The sequence below is a fragment of the Apodemus sylvaticus genome, chromosome 17, assembly GCF_947179515.1.
Source record: "Apodemus sylvaticus chromosome 17, mApoSyl1.1, whole genome shotgun sequence".
NCBI classification, from domain to species: Eukaryota; Metazoa; Chordata; class Mammalia; order Rodentia; family Muridae; genus Apodemus; species Apodemus sylvaticus.
Window position 1 is genome coordinate 22,331,192 of NC_067488.1, and position 18,955 is coordinate 22,350,146.

At 43.3% G+C, this 18,955-nt stretch overlaps 1 protein-coding gene across 1 annotated transcript in view; it reads right to left on the reverse strand.

The window, feature by feature from the left end:
* Nucleotides 1-14,077, reverse strand: part of Samd12 (sterile alpha motif domain containing 12) — a 398,111-nt gene extending 384,034 nt beyond the window's left edge. Inside the window, exon 1 of the mRNA XM_052161549.1 lies at nt 13,971-14,077. Coding sequence (XP_052017509.1) covers nt 13,971-13,983 — 13 coding nt within the window. The 5' untranslated portion in view covers nt 13,984-14,077. The remainder of the gene's footprint in view (nt 1-13,970) is intronic.
* Between the last annotated feature and the right edge of the window lie 4,878 nt (nt 14,078-18,955).

An 18,955-nucleotide genomic window follows, 5' to 3' on the forward strand; every position in this document is an offset into this window, starting at 1 on the left:
ATCACTTCATTAAGTCATGCATTCTTAGTAAACACTTTCAAACCAAGTCAACCGACCAAAACCAAATCCTCCATTTCAACTTGTTCCAAGTCCAGGCACAGTCACTTGTCATCTTTGGCCATGTCTGTGATCCCTGTGACATTGATCTTGCTCACTATAACTAATCCTTCTATCCACATGCATACAGATTCTTCTTCCCATTGCATCCAAGTGCACCAAGAAGAATTTCCTTGCATGAGACTATCCCCCAGTAAGTCCAGTGCTGGCCATGCAAACATAAGTCCCTCAATTTGATTCCTAGAATACATGTATTTAAGAAAAATAGCCAGGCAAAATGGTGTGGTTATAAACCCAGTGCTGGGGAGGGAAAGACAGGCAGATTCCTGGTGCTTGCCCATTAGGCTAGACTGGTTAGCAAATGCCAACAAATATCTTTAACACCCATGATGCAGATTTGCTTCTCTATTCCAAATCCTTTCGTTCGTTGGCAAAGCCTATGGGCGGGCCCCATGACACACTCATTGGTCGACTCTGTATATCATGAGTGATTGACACTGGACATGGTAGAGGACTCCCACAGCTACTTCTCCTCACCTCTCTGGAATGCTGCAGTCACATGCTTCTCACACCAGCATCTACTGCTTTGGCCCACATACTGCCTTAAATGTGTACCAAGAAAGATGTGAGAAAGGCAATGTGTGAACATATGGGTAAGGGCAGAGATATGAGCAGAAAGAAGAAACGGTTGTGATCCTAGGAAGAGGAATACAATGATTTCTTAGCAGTGGGATGGAGTACTGGAAAGAGGGCATAATCTATTTGGAGGGCCCTGTGAGGCTGAAGAACTGGGGCTCCATTGTATTGTTAGTGGAGAGCCCCTGAAGAGTTAGGATTAATTATCTATCCGCTCTTCCTTACAGTTAAATAACCCTAAACCCAGGCCCTTTTCCCCCTAGAAAACATTTTTAACACCTGCCCTTTATCTTCTCCCCAAGCCCACGTCTATTATTTTATTACCTTATGTATTATTCTGTTGCTCTGATAAAATGCCAAGACCAAGGCAATTTATTGAAGAAGACAATTATTTAGGCTTACAGTTCTAGAGGAATAAGAGTCCATCCAAGTGGGGAAGTGGAAGGCACAGCAGCAATAACAGGAAGCTGAGAGCTCACACCCTTTACCATAAGCAAGAATCAGGAGGAACAAACTGAACATGGTGGTATTTATTTAACCTCAAAACAAGTCCATAATTCTGAATGCCAGTGGTTACTTACCAAACCAGGGTCTCCTGATATGGTCAGTGGGAAATGAGTCATAAGCAGGCATAGATTGGAGGGGTCTCAGCAAGACTGAGGTGGAGACAAGTTTATTCCAAGCAATCAGACTTTTTAATACACTTAACAGAAACAGAATATAATGGTAGTTTCTGGTATGCAATGCCGTTTGCAAGCATTGAAAGATGCACAAGATTAATGTCCAAGACTAACTGCTCTATCAAATTTCTACACGATTCAATGACTGCCAAGAGATACAGAGCAAAAAGGAGGGCCTGAACACGTCATTGCTAGAGAGAATACCTCAGTTTCTTAGAAACTGAAAGGCTCACATTGGCCCAGTAGCCACAGACTCCAACCTGAAAATTCTATGATGCATGCTTCTCAAGGCAGCTATGCTAGGCCAACTCCATGATTCCTGAAACTCAATGACATACATCCTCCTGGAAGACTGGACCGCCTAAACCTCACCAAAGAGCACCACTAACTGGAGATGCCCAAATCTTCAAATGCTGGGACTGTGAGGTACGTTTCTGTTTCAAACCACCACATTTTATTACAGCTTCTCCCCTATGTTTTCATTTTTGATTTTTGTCTGTCTATACTAGGAACAACCTTTTCTACTGTAGTTAAACAACAAAACATACAATGACCTCTGGGGGCATGCTAGATGGTGTGAGATGCATAGTTACTTGCTCTGATACAAAGAAAGGGTGAAGTTCGTTCTCACAGCCTGCTTCCCCTAGGTTTCACTCTTTTGGATACATTTGAAGCTTGAATCTTGTTTTTATGGGACAAATCTAGCTTTGGCTGTCTTAGAATTTACAATATGTATACCAGCTGGCCTCAAACTCACAGAGATCCACATGCCTCTGACTCCCGAGTGCTGGGATTAAAGGTATGGACCACCACACTTGGCTAGAGCATGAATCCCTGATTGAATTAACATCCGGGGGAAACTCTCAATGACTCTAGAACCATCTATACCACCTGGTGTCATTCATAAGGTACAACTTACAGAAGGCACATAAGCATCTATCGTCAAAGAAAAATAGCAGTTTTCACTAATTACAGGCTATATGCACAAGTGACTTTGGATGCCAGGACGGGCAAACCTTGGCAATAAAAAAACAAAACAAAAACAAAAACAAAACAAAACAACAACAAAAAACCTAGACACAGTGTTCTATATGAAAGGATACAAAAGTACAATGAGCCAGTATCGTGAAAATTAGAGATTTGCTCCAACAACTTAGAAGAAATATCCACCTGGAAGAGTATAATTTATATCTTATTTTTATACTGTCCATCATAAATCACTAAGATTTCTAAAAGACAACTAGTAAACTTGAAAGCCAGATTTCCAAAATGGAACATGCCAAAATAACACAAAGTTAGGAAAATGCAAAAACCTTAAAATCTGGCAAGTGTTCCCACAAAGTCCACGTTGGCTGTGAAGTATTGGTGTAGATTTATATAAAGTGCTTTATTATGAATCCAAATTCCTTCAGTACTTAGATAGGGGTGTGTGTTGGGGGGATCACCTATATCATATGTAAGCGTCCAGGAGAGACTATTTGTGAAAGTGCAGCCCAGTTCTGGCAAGAGAACCAAGCAGTTTGGAGTCATCAATACCATGAGATGCCCACCAAGAATAGCAGCAATGGGCAAATAGACACAGCCACAGTGGGGAACCTGGAAGTTAAGCAGTGTATGTTGCAAAGGTCGGAGTCAGACAAGTGACCCAAGCCCTTGGGAGGAGCTCAGAAGATCTCGAGTGTATCACAGACATTAGATATTTTGTTGCTTACACTGTTGATGGAACGTTTAAAGTTATGTGTTTTATTAACATGCTGTCTTGGGGATAAGTGAGGAAGGAAAGGTTCTAAGTGAAAACCGATATATTTGCATGTCAAGTCGACAAAGGCTCAGTTGTGATGACTACTCACTCAACTTGACACAAGGTAGACCCAGAAAAGAGGAAGGAACCTCACTTGAGGAAATGCCTCCAGAAGATCAGGCTATAGGCAAGCCAGTAGGGCATTTTATTAATTGGTGCTTGATGGGGGATGGGGTCAACCTTGAGATGGTTGCCTTGGTGCTATGAGAAAGCAATGGGGATCAAGCCAGGAAGCAGTATCCTGCATGGCTTCTGCTTCAGTACCTGACTCTATGTTCATGTCCTGCTTAAGTTCCTGTTCACTGCCTTTGATGATAAACTGGCATAAGGAAATTAATAAAACCTTTCCTCCCCAAATTGCCTTTTTGTTATGGTGTTTTGCCACAATAGTAACCTTAACTTAAAAAATAAAATCCAGGCAACAGCCCATGGCTATGGCTAAATCTACTGCAAGACCCACGTCCTAACTGAGGATATCAAGTTTTTTTTGTTTGTTTGTTTTTTGATCTTATTTTTTCTATATTCTTTGTTTACATTCCAAATGCTTTCCCCTTTCCCAGTTCCCCCTCCCCATATGTCCCATAAGTCCTCTTCTCTCCACCCATTCTCAAAATACTGCTCTTACTGCATAAATGAACAGCTGATAAGAGACTCAATTCTCCCATCTCTCCAGTCCTTCCCCACCTATTCTAATTGTTAATCGTGCTCCTATTTTTTGGCATTTATTGACTTGTCATTCATTCACTTTTATTTTTCATTCATTTACTCACATGCATAGACCCATTCTTCCAACAATATTTTATGAATGTCTTTTGTGTGCTAGACATGGGTACATTAAGAACCTCCCAGCATCTTATTAATCCTCAACATTACAGGCTGAATACACAGGAAAGGCTTGCTGTCCCTGAGTTTATAAAAGCATCCTTAGTTCAAGACTAGCAAAGGAAGAGATGCTATGGTACCCACCTTTATGTGTTCAGTAGCACAGAAGTGGGTTCCACTCAAATTCTGAGTGGCTCTCCAGCTTCAATGAGTTTAATTTAGAGAGAGAGAGAGATCTGCCCAGAGATTTGTTTCCTAGATGGTTCTAGATCTCGACAAGTTGATAATCTATGTCAACCATCACAATTAGGCTTTGAGCAAGCTGTGGGTCCCATGAATTCATTTGTGCTCTATCAAAATACAAATAAATCTATGTAATCTATATATAGATACATTGTATAATCTATAATTACATAATCATCTTTAGGAAATAAAGTACCTTTGATTCCTTTAAAAAAAAAGAGACTCAATTCTCATTACAAAATATAAGCCTGTGTCCTTCCTCAAAAGTTATCCACTGTAAAAACAGCAAAACCTCCCATGGGCCACAAGATGAATTTCAGCTATTCGACAGGTAGAACTAACTCATCTTAGCAGGAAAGACCATCATTTCAGAGTCAGTAAGCCTCTTTTCATTTTTGCTTTATTGTTTACTAAGTGTCTCTGTGGGGCAGGGGTTGTGCATGTAACAGCAATTGAAGAAGAGATGCTGGAAGAGCGCATCAGATCCCATAAGTTGGACTTATAGAAAGCTGTCTGTTCATTATGGGTGTTGGAACCAAACTCCAGCTATCTGCAAGAGCAGCAGATGCTCTTAAACCCTAAACTGTCTCTCCAAGCTCTGTACTCAGATTTGAAAGTCTCTCAAGTCATTTCTTTCATGTCCGTGTGCTTGCCAAAATTTTCCCCAACAAGATCACCTTGGCATGTTCTCTTCTGATTGCTCTCAAACACAGCAGCAACAAAACAACTGTCCAGACCTTTACGACTTCTTACAGAACCTACTCAAAAAGAAGACCCTTTCTCCATGAAATGCTAATGGTGGTGACATTTTTAGGCAATAGCCACACTGAAGTGTGGGGTGTGTACTCATCACAGCCACACAGCTGTCCTCTTCCAATCCTACCCAACCAGCATATCCATGCAGTCCTGAGTCTCTTATTTGTGTGAGGCCTCCGGTATCAGGAGATGATTAAGACAGAGGACACAAATTCCTGTGAAAGAGCATTTTGTGATGCAAAGCTTCTTCAAAGAAAAGTCTGGCAGTCCTGTAAAGGGCTAAACAATGTTTTAAAATGTGCTGGGGAGAGGGATATGTGTGTGTGTTCGTGTGCCTCTGTGCCTATTCTGTGAGCATGCTCACTTAATGTATGTGCATATGCAGGCCTAATGTTGATGTCAGTCAGTTTTTTGTTGTCCTCCTTCCTTTTATCCCAAACATGGTCTTTCACTAGCTTGTTTCAGCTAGTCTGGTTAGCCAACAAACGCCAGAGATCATGCTGTCTTTGCCATCTCCAGTGCTGAGGTTTCAGATACGGGCCCCCACATATGGGTTTAACATGAGCGGTAGAGATCTGAACTCAAGTACTAACACTTCTGCAGTAAGCACATTTCCACCGGAGCCATCTTCCCAGCTCCTACAACGCCTGCTTTAAGAACGTAGTTTATTTCACTCCAAACTCCTACTCTGGTTCACACAAGAGAAATGACGTTGTGGGAGTCACACAAACTGGAAGCAGTTGTTTCCAGGGGTTCACTGATCACTGACTAGAGACACTGCACATGTCTTGGATAAATGTCAGTACTGCCACACCACAGAATATTGCTCAGGCACCAATCCTGGAGAGCAACAAGATGTAAGATGACATTATGTGGCATCCTAGAGGAGGAAAGTCAGAGGTACAGAATTCAGACCAGTGTTGTCAAGGACGCTATGAGTAAAAAAGCATGAACAAACTTCCTAAAGTGTTAGAACCTTTCTAGCTCTTCATTGTGATGTTGGTTATAGGAATATGTGCTTTCCAAAAGTCGGAAAACTATAAAATGTTATCATAGATGATTCACAACCAAACAATCCAAGTTTTAAAAACCTTTAAAATATTATTATGAAATCCTAAAGGAAAGAACAAGAAATGAGTAAGAAACACTTATATATATGTATATATATATACACATACAGAGAGAGAGAGGGAGAGAGAGAGAGAGAGAGAGAGAGAGAGAGGAAGGGAGGGAGAATATGACATATGACTACACTTCAATTGGAGGCCAGGTTATTGAAAATAATACTGATACAATTCGAATGATACTTTATCTGGAAAGAAAAGTCAAGCAACTTACTTTATGTCCTCTTCAAACATATTTTGGCCACAATTATGAATATTGTGTGAATTCTCAGGATGAATAAAATAACCTATTTTTATTACTTATATAATTTCTCCATCAGGATTTATGCCAGCCGGACAATATTTTTCATTTCACACTTGACTCCTCACAGCCTAGTTGGGAAAGATCATCCCCCCAACACATACCAGAATATTTTAGGATATTCTATATCACCAAACCTATTACTTGAGGCTTAGAAAGTTCTCATATTTCTCCTGGGCACTTACCATGCCAACCTTGTTGCCAATTTTCTTCTACAAGGAGACCTAACTTGCCTTATTTTAATTGGGACATTTGTCCCATTCCTCCAGTTGACCAATGTCATTTCTATAGAGTTCATTCATATCTCTTCTGTCTTGAAAGATCTGAGATTACTTTTATTTTTGTCTCTACATCATGTATCTGGGTGGTGTGTGGGAGGGGAGTCAGGAGGGAGATGGACAGGGAGGAAGGCTTATAAAACCGATATTTTTAAAGTAAGTTTGCGAGAGAGATATTCAGGTCAGAGATGACTCTTGATTAAATACTTTCCTGGAACAATAGCTTCTTGTTGTGCGATGTTGTCCTTTATCAAGGTATGCCTGCTCCCACAGTGAGTTCAGAGCAGATTCAGGGTACCAGCGTGACTGTCATAGGACTAGGCCCACCAGCATTTCTTTGTTCAAGAACGGGAAAGCTCAGGAGAGATTCAGAAGAAGTCGCTCAGTAGGCCCAACCCCTGTGACTTTTCTTTGGGGGTATGGCTAACTTACAGCTGCTCCTGCTCCTTTAGATAAATCCTTACCTAAGATCCTGTAAGTGACCCCAAGTAAACTTGGGGTTCACCAAATGCATTTAGGGTAGAATCATTCCTTTGGTGTCCTTCCTGGGGTAAATAAATAACTTTTCATATCTCCTTAGGAAAAATTAAATCAATATGCGTATATCTTTTGATGTCCTGTAAATACACATCATCTGATTAGGAATATATTAGAAGATGTTTTCAACTGGAGATGTTTTATAATGTATCAGTATATGTACTATTCCACCAGATAACATGTCACATGGTTTAGCTACATTCCTGAGTGGAGATAGAAAACATGATCATAGGGCTTAACATTCAATGAACATTCATTCACTGAGCAACTGTCAGACTAAATCTTAAACATGCCCTTGATGGTAAAGCAACATGTCTAGTGTCGCATGCCTCTTGGTATCCCCATCAGATGGATGGACAAAAAAAAACAAAAAACAAAAAACAAAAAACAAAAAACAAAACTCAGATAATGTTCAATGCATTGCCCAGAAATACACTGAAAGACCTCTGCCCCTCTGGATAGCTGTTTAGTTTGCCTAGCTATACAACCTGCACATCTAAAGCCACCATTTCTACTCTAGGCCCCACAATGAAAAAAAGCCACAAGATGTGAAGTTTGAGAAGGACCTTAGCCCACTGTGTCCCAGGACAGCTGAGGACCACCTCCATCAAACAGTCCCAGAGATCTGACAAATCGCTCGAGACCTTGGCTGTGCTTAACAAAGCATTACATATACTTTCCCCAGCAACAAGGCAACTGAGAAGCATCAGGGAGTAAAGAAATTCAACCTGCCAGCCTACTCCTCCAGCCTCAGCGATCTGGGATGTTGGCTGTGGGAGGCAGTGAGGCGGGCCACCCCTGTCACCGGCAGCTGCGCCATCCTTCTCTGAGTGCAGAGAGGCAAACAGTACCAGCAGCTTCTTGCGCCCACACTTTAGCAAAACTGCACTAAATATAGCCAGATTTTTTTTTCTCTTATGATCCAGTTCAGAGCGGGCGGTACTGCTCCATTCCACTTCAGAACCAGACAGGAACCAGCATGATTTATAGAAACAGAGCTTGCTCCCAAGACTTCCACAGAGCCACATGCAAGGTCCAAATAGGATAGAGAGTGTGAAGTTCTGTATAGCAAAGGACCGTACCCTTAAGCAAAGGAATCTGCTACAGTAGACTTAGATGTGCTTTCATCCGCTTTCTTGTCCATAGGGGGAAACAACCAGACGACTAGCATTTGGGAGAAACCTCTTTTGGAAGCACACATTAATACATACATGGTCCATGCCCTTTACCCATGACCACACCCATAAACCCTAATGAAAGGCTCACTCAACGCTGCTACTCCTCCATTAGCCTGTCCCTAAATGCCCCGTTTGTTCTCAGACCTCCCACGTTATCGTTGCTTGTAGTTTTATTTAGCACTTACAATACTCTATTTGGTTTCTCTCTTTCACCAAATTGTAGGTAGGAGAGGAGGGGACAGGGGAACAGAGAAGCTAGGGCCCCTTCCTTACTACCTCGACCATTATATCTGGCAGAGCTCTTTCCACAGGACAGCATCTCATGTTCATTTCCAGAAGTAGGAAACCTATCTAAAGAGCCTCTTTCTCCTAATGAAATAAAGACAGAGCATCTTCAGAGTTCAGACTCCCGCTGTCCTCTCTATGACATGTCACCACAGCAGCCACCATGAGTCAGCACTTTGTTCAGTTCTACCTGTAAAGGTTTCCAGCCTTTCCCCATCTCTAGTCCCGCCTTTGTGCACTCTGGCCTGTGAGAACAGCAAAGCTATTGAGGAAGACAGTAAGATGAAAGGGATTAGTAAAGTCTGAGCTATGCCAGGCAACCATGGGATTAGACCAAGCCCTGTTTGAGAAAGGCTGCAAGAGTCATGGGCGTGGCAGGGACCTCTGCCGCAGCAAGTTTCCTATTCTGGTTTTGAGGCCTCCTTTCTTATTCATGTAGTCATCTCCTAGGAACTGCAGTGATGAGTAACCAGTCCACCATTCTTATTTCCAAAAACAGTGATCAAAAGGAGCTGATGAGGCAGGTTAATCAGAACTGATGGGCTAGAAAACAAAATGAAATTAAGCAAAAAGCGGAGGAGGAGGGGGAGGAGGACGAGGACGAGAACGAGGCTGAGGCTGAGGAACCTTTAATGGCATGTGTAGTGGAAGAGAACTGGGAACATTTGGATTGAGACACCCACAGTCTCACTGCTTCTACAGGTGGACAGGGTTGGGAGTTCCTCAACATGGTGTCCAGTACGGGAGTCAAATAACTCATAATCCCACCCAGTGACTCACCCGACTCTCATTCACCCACTCATTCAGAGAGCACACATAGCTTAGACATAAGACAGAATGAAAAAGTGGTTATAAACGTCTAGGTGGCATAGCACAAGGCAGAGAAGCCTCCTCTCCATTGCATGGAGGAGAGGGTTTCATCAGAATGCTTCTGGTCTCTCCCCTCATCTTCTTGCAGAGATAAAAATAAGGATAGTAATCGTATGTGCATGCCTGTGGAAGCCGCAGGGCACAGGCTATAGCAGGAACCTCTGGGTATCAGTTCTTTCTGCTTTAAGGCTGCAAGGGGCAGTGCCTCTACAAGCATAAGGCTCACCCACAGAGCGGTAGGAGCATGCCCACTGACTATAATATATATATATATGACTCAGTCTGAAAGGTGACCCAAAACGATGGCTTGTGACAAAGGTGGCATTGTTATTTCAGATTTTTATTTCTTTCTAGGGGCTTAGCTTACTAGCTCCCCAAGCCCACTATCCCATGACTGCTAAAAGTATCTATTCTTTTCCTCTTTGCCAGCTGTTAGTCTTTCAAGGGGCTTACTCCAGAAAAACTACAGAATCTGCAGAATCTGAATAGTGAATGAATAGTAAGATGTCATTTGACAGATTAGTATGATCAATTAAGAACAAAATCTCGGATCATAAATGTCACTGAGAGCACACAGTTTTCCACTTGTAATACTTTTCTTGACGTGAGAGGAGCTTCTGGTGCTGAAAATGGGAACTCATCTTCCTGCCGTTTAAGAAGAGCTGTTCTGTTTGCCCTGCTGAGGAAGCTCTAAGAGCAGGCTGCTCACTCATCCTAAAACAAAACAATCCCCCTCCTCCCAAAAAAATCCACCAAGGTGACAAAGCCTTCTCTAGCTCTGGGGAATCACGCGATTATTCGTGAAACAACTGTTGTCTCCTAAGTTCCAGGCATTGCTCATAGAACACAGAGACAAATATATCACCACCTCTAGTGGATCTACATTTTTGGATCTACATACCCCAACTCCTTATAATAGTACAACTAATTTCTGAAGGTCAGAATCACATCGGTGAGTAGAATTGCCTTCCTGTTCTATCCATGCAGTGTGGATGACTAGAGATTCTCCCTTTAAAAATATTCAATGTGACAATACAAACTCAGCATAATGGAGACTGTAAGAGAATATCCTATCCCATGGTTGGGAAGCACATGTGTATGGAAGCAGGCACAGAAACGAAACCACTCATAATTCTACCCTGTGATTTGTCATCTTTCATTCATCCATTCACAGAGGGTACGAACTGGGCTAAACACAAGACCTAAACATGAGATGTTAAAACCTAAAGTAGTTATGCAAAAGTTCAGGCACCCATAAATCAAAAACAAAGCAAAAGCTACAATTATGGCTAATAATCAAATAGGGTTTTCTTAAATTCAGTGTGATATGTATGTATGTATGTATGTATGTATGTATGTATGTGTGTATCCATCACTGTAGCTATAAAACAGCAAGCAAATGACACCTTTTTCCATGTTAAATAGGAAGCTACCTACACGTTCAGTAAAATGAGTAAGTGCCCTACTTGCAATTAACATTTTTACAAGTTCAAGTTTACTTAAGAGGAAGGTTACACATTATAAAAACCTTCTAATTTGTTACTAATTAGGGAACGTGGCTGGCATGAATAAGTAAAAAGTTAAAGTGTAAAACAGGTGCTAAACAGTAGACTTTTTTTTTATATGAGAGGAATGACTAAGAGAATAAAGATCATTCCGAGTTGGCCTGTCTTCTAGGGACCCTTCTATAAAATCTGTTTTCTACCACATTTTCCCCAAAACAGCAGCAGGTTCATTTTTTTTCTTCCAGATATAGACACATAAGCTCGGATGTTAATATATGCTATATCTCCTTTCAAGTTGCTCTGACAAAATTCCTCTTTCCTTGACTCACTATTTCTCAGTGGGCATGCATGAACTGGTCATTATTTGATCTTGACCTGGGATTCTGGATGTGATGGTCGTATGGGTTAGGACATTCAGCCTCTTGATGGTCTCAGGGCACAAAACTCTGAAACAGTAGCAATGGGTATGTTTCCTAAATCTCAAACGAGTACTAAGAAGACAATATCATTCTCAGCCGAAGAAACCAGTAGTTTTGAGTCTTCAAATACGAGGGCTGAGGGGAGGGCCCTTCCTTAAATAAATACCTTACAACTTCCCATCTGTGGCATTTGGACACCTAAGAAGGCCTCAGGCACCCTTATGGAGTAAGTTGTAAGAGTTCCGTGACTGTTGTGCACACAGTTTTTGAAGGTATGCTAAGGGCCTAGTTCTACACTACAGCCTAGGAAAGTGAAGGGTATGGTCTCAGTCTTCCAGTGCTTCCGATTCCAGTGACAGATACATTAAGTGTGGTAAATGTAGGGTAGATGTAGGCACTGGTGCTAGGGAATATCAGAGGAGGAGGTCCCCATGGCTTGGGAAAGCAGAATCGCTGGAAGGTCTGGACCAAGTTTGAAGAGGAAATGATGTCTTTCCTGAGCCTTGGAGGACTTCAGAGAAGTCACCAGGATGGGACTACCTCATCCTGAAAGGACTCTCTCTGCAAAGAACTACAGACAGACAGGAATCCATTCCAGGGAAAGTTGAAAACATTCACTTCACATGTCTACTTCCGGCCTCATTGTCCTTCAAACCTAGCTACTCTGTTTATGACCCAGGCTTTTCAGCCAAGGAAGCCATTAGAAAATAAAATGAGCTCTTTGAAGTCGACAAACACTTTCAGAGTCCTTGTTTCTGTAAGGTCGGGCTTGACTGGTGCAAACCCCACCTGGCCAGTAATATGACTAATTCTATTCTATACTTCTCAAAGTGAACAGCAGACTGTCTTTAAGGACACGAAACTGCCAAGTGGGAGGGAGTGTCCCTTACTAGGGTGACACATGGGAGACATGGGAGAGGTCATAATGAACTTTACCTGATAGGTAAGGTGGAAGGATGGTGGGAGATAAAAAGATTTGGTTCTCAAGTTTCACTGATGGATTTTGTGTTCGCTATTTCTGTGGCAGTTCTATCATCTCTCTCTCTCTCTCTCTCTCTCTCTCTCTCTCTCTCTCTCTCTCTCTCTCTCTCTCTCATCTATCTGTTATCTACCAATCTACCTACATGCTTTCCAACCTGAGAGAAGGGTAGAGGGGTGTGTGTGTGTGTGTGTGTGTGTGTGTGTGTGTGTGTGTGTGTTGGGGAGGTGGCCGTTTTTGCTGGCACAGTTGGGAAAACTGAAAAGAGAGGCATCTGCCTAAGAGGCTCTGATCCTGAGATCCCCCAGAGTCATTCCTGAGTTTACAGGTGTTGAGTGTGTGAGTTGGACCCTTGCTACTTCAAGGAAAGAGCCAGGATATTTCCTTTGCTGTCTCCTGAGGCAAAGAGGTGAGGCAGAAGCAAGAAACCCCGTGGGTGTTTCTTCTCTGTAGCCTCCAAGGAACCAGCTCGTTTCCCTTTGGCAAACAGCCTGATGGAGCTGGCAACCACGCCTTCCTTTTCCTGCTTCAGGTCCTCTCTAACCCTAAGTGCACTCGGGAACCATAATTCTGGAAGGGAAGGGAAGCTCTCCTTACAATCCCACGCTCACTCCATTTTATCTCATCATAGAGGCACAAAACCTCTAATTTGACATCAGAAACCCTCCTGCTACACACGTCCGGTTTCTCCCGTTCCCACCCCCGGCCCTACCCTGAACAAAAAGTCTGTGCTCTAAAGTAAGTGAAAGTGACATGGAAAACTCCTCCGATCCCTCAAAAATTGCCTGACCCAACTCTAAACGGGAAAGTACAAAAGGGGCAGGGCTGTGCAATCAAAATGGCAAATTCGAAGTCCAAAATTCTACAAGGAAATAGGATGGCAGTCTTCAAAGAAAAGAATTTCCCAACCCAAGCGGCTGGTTTACTCTGATTCTGTGAACTTTGCTAACCCTGGGCAGGACTATACAGAAACAGATGTAAGGGCAGCCCCATCCTGGGGGGCATATCTGCTGCAGCCACTGCTGGGTACACACAGCGAGGGGTCCTCGACCCAATGGCAGTCCAAGCTTCAGGATGACGCACCAGGCTAGAGTCCTTTCCCACGTGTGGGTAGCAAAGCGTGCATCCCCAGCAATGTGGCCACCCAGACTACCTTGGCTGGAGGGGAAGGGAAAAGGTCAAGAGTCAGGGCTATTCCCTCGCGCTGGACTTCCCGGTTGTCCACCCATTTCCATCACAAAGCTTAGGACTAGGAGCGCTATTTCCTTCACCTTCTGCCCTGAGATCCTGCTCACCTACACCTCTCTCAACGGCAAATGAAGCAGGTGCCTCCTGGCCTCGCAGGGCTCAGGTGAGAGCCAAGTGGTATAAGGGAAAAGGGGCCCGCTTGCCGCCACCCCCTTTTCTCTCCTCCCCACCGGAGCCGAGCTTCATCAGGGATGTGTGAATTGGAGTGCGCGGGTTAGGAGGGAGCTTAAAACGCCCCAAGCGTCCCTTACCTTCCACAGCCATTCTCTCAGAGCTTGCCTAACGCATGCATAATTTTCTTGGCCGAGGTACTCCTCCTGCCCCGCGCTTCCCCCTCCCCTCGCTTTCGCCTAAATATTCTGCGCTCATCTGCTCCAGGACCAACCTGCTGCGGTCACGCAAAGCGAGCAGCCGGCTCCTGCTCCGCGCGAGGCAGCATGGGAGTTGTAGTCCGTTCTTGCACAACCCCCGCCCCCCCCCCCATGTCCTTCGAAGCCTCCCACTTGTCCCTTGCGGCTCGATTTCGCCACCATAGTCGGAACGTATATGTAGATTCTGTAGCATCCGACTGACTACCTTCTCTTCTAGGGACCTCGGGAGGGAACCCTGAATGTGATGGATGGCATTTAGGAGGACTACATCTCCCAGACTGCCGTGCTCCTAGCTTCTTTCAGCTTTGAGAGAACTCTTGATTGAGACCTTAGCTGTCAATTAGAAGCTCTTAGGCACCTAGAAATCTTTGGGCAGGAGGCAGCAGGGCAGTGGACTTGGTGGACCACTGGACTCTTTCGGTTACTGCGTCACTGAGATCATATGTGCCAGAAGTGTGTGGCAGTCCCTCTGGGCCAGAGACCTACTCCACAAAGTGCAGTTGAAACTTGTTCCCAGTCATCCTGAAATATTTGGGGTTGTGACATATCCCTACAGGAGAAACAGCTGACTTCTGGTTGTCCACAGGGTTAAATACCGATGAGGGTGGGGTGGTTTTAAAATCTTCCAAAGACATTATCCTAAAGCGTCTGTTAAGATTACATTACAGGGCATCAGAGCATGGGACAGCCTGGTTCCAAAGTGAAAAGCTGTCAACTTTCCTGACTAGGGCGTCCCTTGGCTGCCTGTGATAGTCTTATAAATAACACTCTACACAGTACAGTTTCTTTCCACTTCTGAATCTATGACTTTCCTGTGGGGCTGGCTGTTGCCATTTTAAATAAATAAATAAATAAATAAATAAATAAATAAATAAATAAATAAAATAAAAGAATCACGTGTATGGCAGAAACTCAGACCTAGCAAAATACTAATGAAAATAAACTCTTTTTCACACGGGGATGTCAACTAGTTGCTTTAATATAAGATGTGGAGAAAATACTAGTTTGAAACATAAAATAGCCTACATCAAACCACTAGCTAGACCAATTTTATGTGGTTGAACATAGAAGCTTCAATGAAGCAGACATTTTAAATCATGGTTAATACCTAAATTCTCTGTGTAGAGGTGAGAACTATTGTCCTCACCAAAATAGCCAAAGTAAGAAGACAGAAACAGCTAAATCCTGGAGAGGCCACAAGTCGTCAAGAATAATATATTGGACAAATTACTACTTTATACAAGAATGTTGGTGGCCATTTCTCATCACTGTGCTGAAATATCAGATAGTAGTAGACTTAGTAGTAGACGTTTTGAGAAGGAAGAGCTTGATTTGGCTTACAGCTTCAGGGATGTTTTAGTTCATAGCAGGGAAGGAAGGATGCTGTGATTGTGGACTAGAGTCCTCATGTGCAACAGACAGGAAGTGGAGAGAGGAGGCTAGAATCACAAAGGGCTATAACCCTTAAAGGCCTGCCAGCCACCAATGATCTGTTTCTGCTATGCAGACCTTACTTCCTAAAGCCTCCCAACCTTTAAAATAGAGCCGTAAGCTGGGTGCCAGACATTCAAGGTTTGAGGCTGTGAGAAACATTTCAAATCCACTCAGCAGAAGCTCTTCCAGGAACCTGATGCTTGACCCAGATGGTGAGAAACACGTCAAAATCACTGGGACAAAGCAGAAGACAGAGCATTCCTAGTAAAGTTTACAACGTGTGTGCAAACAGAGAGTAGAGAAAAGACCATGAACTTCCAGGTAGGGTCTAGGAAAAGATGTACCTGTCAAGGTGCTGAGAAACCTACAAGTGCGCACATGCCTTGTGTGCTATCTACAGGGCCCTGGCTCTCCTTAAAAGTAAAAGGAGTAAATGAAGAATAGCGAACTGGAGAGTGAAATGTTCAACTTTATCCACTGAGAAGTTACAATGGTTCCGTGCATAGCAGCCTACCTGGATCCTTTAACATAAACTTCTCATATCATTACTTCTTTTCATTTTCTTTATCTAGTTATTAATTACACAAAGAATGACACTTAAGTGTCTATTGACTGACGTCATGGTCCAGGTAGCTACAGTGTGAGCATTTTACTCATTTCTTATCTACCACTACTGACAACTGAATCTGGAGCCAGAGTGTCCTCCCATAGCTAGGGAAGCTCATCACACAAAGATGGATGCTTTACCATATGCATCCACTCCAGCATAGCCTGTGAATTGCTGTCTGGATGTTCATTCTCCCCTTTTCTTTCCTTTTTTTTTCTGTCAATTTTTATTCATTTTTTTAAAATTTGTATTTATTCAATTTACATTGCTCCTCCTCCCCTTTTCCTCCATTTCTCCTCTGAGATGGTGGGGGCTGCCTTTTTGTATTCCCCAACCATGGCACATTAAGTCTCTCCTGGACTAGGAGCATCCTCTTGCACTAAGGCCAGGCAAGGCAGCCCAGCTAGAAGAATATATTCCACAGCCAGGCAACAGCATCTGGATAGCTCCTACTCTAGTAGTTCAGGACACACATGAAGACCAAGCTGCTGGTTTGGACAACTGTTACATATTCGGGGTTGGGGGTGTCTAGGTCCAGTCCCTGTATGGTCTTTTGTTGGTGGTTCAGTCTCTGAAAGCCCCAAAGATCCAAGTTATTTGACACTGTTGGTCTTCCTGTGGAGTTCCTATCTCCTTTGAGGCCTACAATAATCCCAACTCTTCCCTCAGAGTCCTCAAGCTCCATCCACTTTTTGGCTGTAGGTTTCTGCATCCCTTCGAGTCAGCTGCTAGGTGAAGCCTCTCAGAGAAGATCCATTCTGTCTGCAAGCATAAGAGTATCATTAATAGTGTCGGGGATGGGTCACTTTACCCATGGGATGGGTCTCAACTTGGGCCAGTTATTGGTTGACTCTTTCCTCAGTCTCTGATCCATTCCCTATCCGTGTATTTCTTGTAGATGTGACTAAATTTTGGGTTGGAAGTGTTGTGGGTGGGCTGGTGTCCCTATCGCTCCAATGGAGTTCCTGCCTGACTATAGGAGGCGGCCTCTTCAGGTTCCATATATCCAATGCAATGAGTCATACCTAAAAACATTCCACTGAATCTTGGGCAACTCCCCTAACCCATGTCTCTGTCTCTTCCTGAAGATGCCCCTTACCTCCTAACCCATCAGTTGAAGATTTCCATTCATTCTTATGGACATCCAGTCATCCCCCTGGCCCTCCCTGCAGCCAACCCCTAGCCTCCCACTCCTCTCCTGATCCCCACTCCCACCTAGTTCCCTACATCCATCTGCCTTCCACAACCATTCCATGCCCCCTTCCAAGTGAATCTCAAACATCTTTGCCTGTACTCTCTTCCCTGTCCAGCCTCCTTGGGTCTGTGGGCTATAGCTTGGGCATCCTATATTTTTTTTATTAATCATTTTATTCATTTACATCTCAAATGATATCCCTCCCAGTTACTCCTCCACAAAGCTCCCATCGCTCCCCCCCTCCCCACTCCCCTTTGCCTCTTTGAGGGTGCTCCTCCATCCACTCACCTGTTCCTGACTCACTGCTCTAGCACACCCCTACATTGGGGCATCAAACCTCCAAAGGATCAAGGGCCTACCATCCCACTGATGTCAGATAAGGCCATCCTCTACAACATGTGTATCTGGAGCCATGGTTCCCTCCATGTATACTCTTTGATTGGTGTTTTAGTCCCTGGGATTTCTGGGCAGTCCAGTTAGCTGATATTCTTACTATGGGGCTGGAATCCCTTTCAATTTCTTCAATCCTTTCCCTAGCTCTTCCATTGGGGTCCCTGGGCTCAGACCTATGGTTGGCTGTATCTGCATCTGTATTGGTCAAGTGCTGGTAGAATATCTCAGGAAACAGTCATGCCAGGTTCCTATGAGCAAACACTTCTTTGTGTAAGCAATAGTGTGGAGGTTTGGTGTCTACAGATAGGATGGATCCCTAGGTGGGGCAGTCTCTGGATGGCCTTTCCTTCAGTCTCTGTTCCATTTTTTGTCCCTGTCTTTCCTACAGACAGAAACATTTCTGGATTAAAAGTTTGACAGATCAACCTGTATTTTATGGCTAATATCTACATATAAGTGAATACATACATATTAACCTGTTGGGATTGGGTTGCCTCACTCAAGATGCTATTATCAAAATTTATCCAGCCTGCAAAGTTCACAATGTCTTAGTTTCTCATAGTTGAATAGTATTCCAATTTGTAGATGTACCACATTTTCGTTACCTATTTTTCTTTTGTATTAGATATTTTCTTTATTTACATTTCATATGTTATCCCCTTTCCTGGTTTCCCCTTCAAAAACACCCTATGCCATCGTCCTCCCCCTACTCACCATGCCACCCACTCTCTCTACCCTGTCTTGGCATTCCCCTCTACTGGGACATCCTTTCCATCTTCTGAGATCTTCAATTTCTTTCTTCAGAGACCTGAAGTTCTTGCCATGCAGATCTTTCACTTGTTTGGTTAGAATCACACTAAGATACTTTATATTGCTTGTGACTATTGTGAAGGGTCTAATTTCCCTAATTTCTTTCTCAGCCTGTTTATTCTTTGAGTAGAAAAAGGCTACCGATTTGTTTGAGTTAATTTTATAACTGGCCACTTTGCTGAAGTTGTTTACCAGCTGTAGGAGTTCTCTGGTAGAGTTTTTGGGGTCACTTAAGTATATGATCCTTTCATCTGGAAATAATAATAGTTTGACTTCTTCTTTTCCAATTTGTAGCCCTTTGACCTCCTTTTGTTTTCTGATTGTTCTAGCTAGAACTTCAAGTACTATATTGAATGGATATGGAGAGAGAGGGCAGCCTTGTCTAGTCCCTGATTTTAGTGGGATTGCTTCAAGTTTCTCTCCATT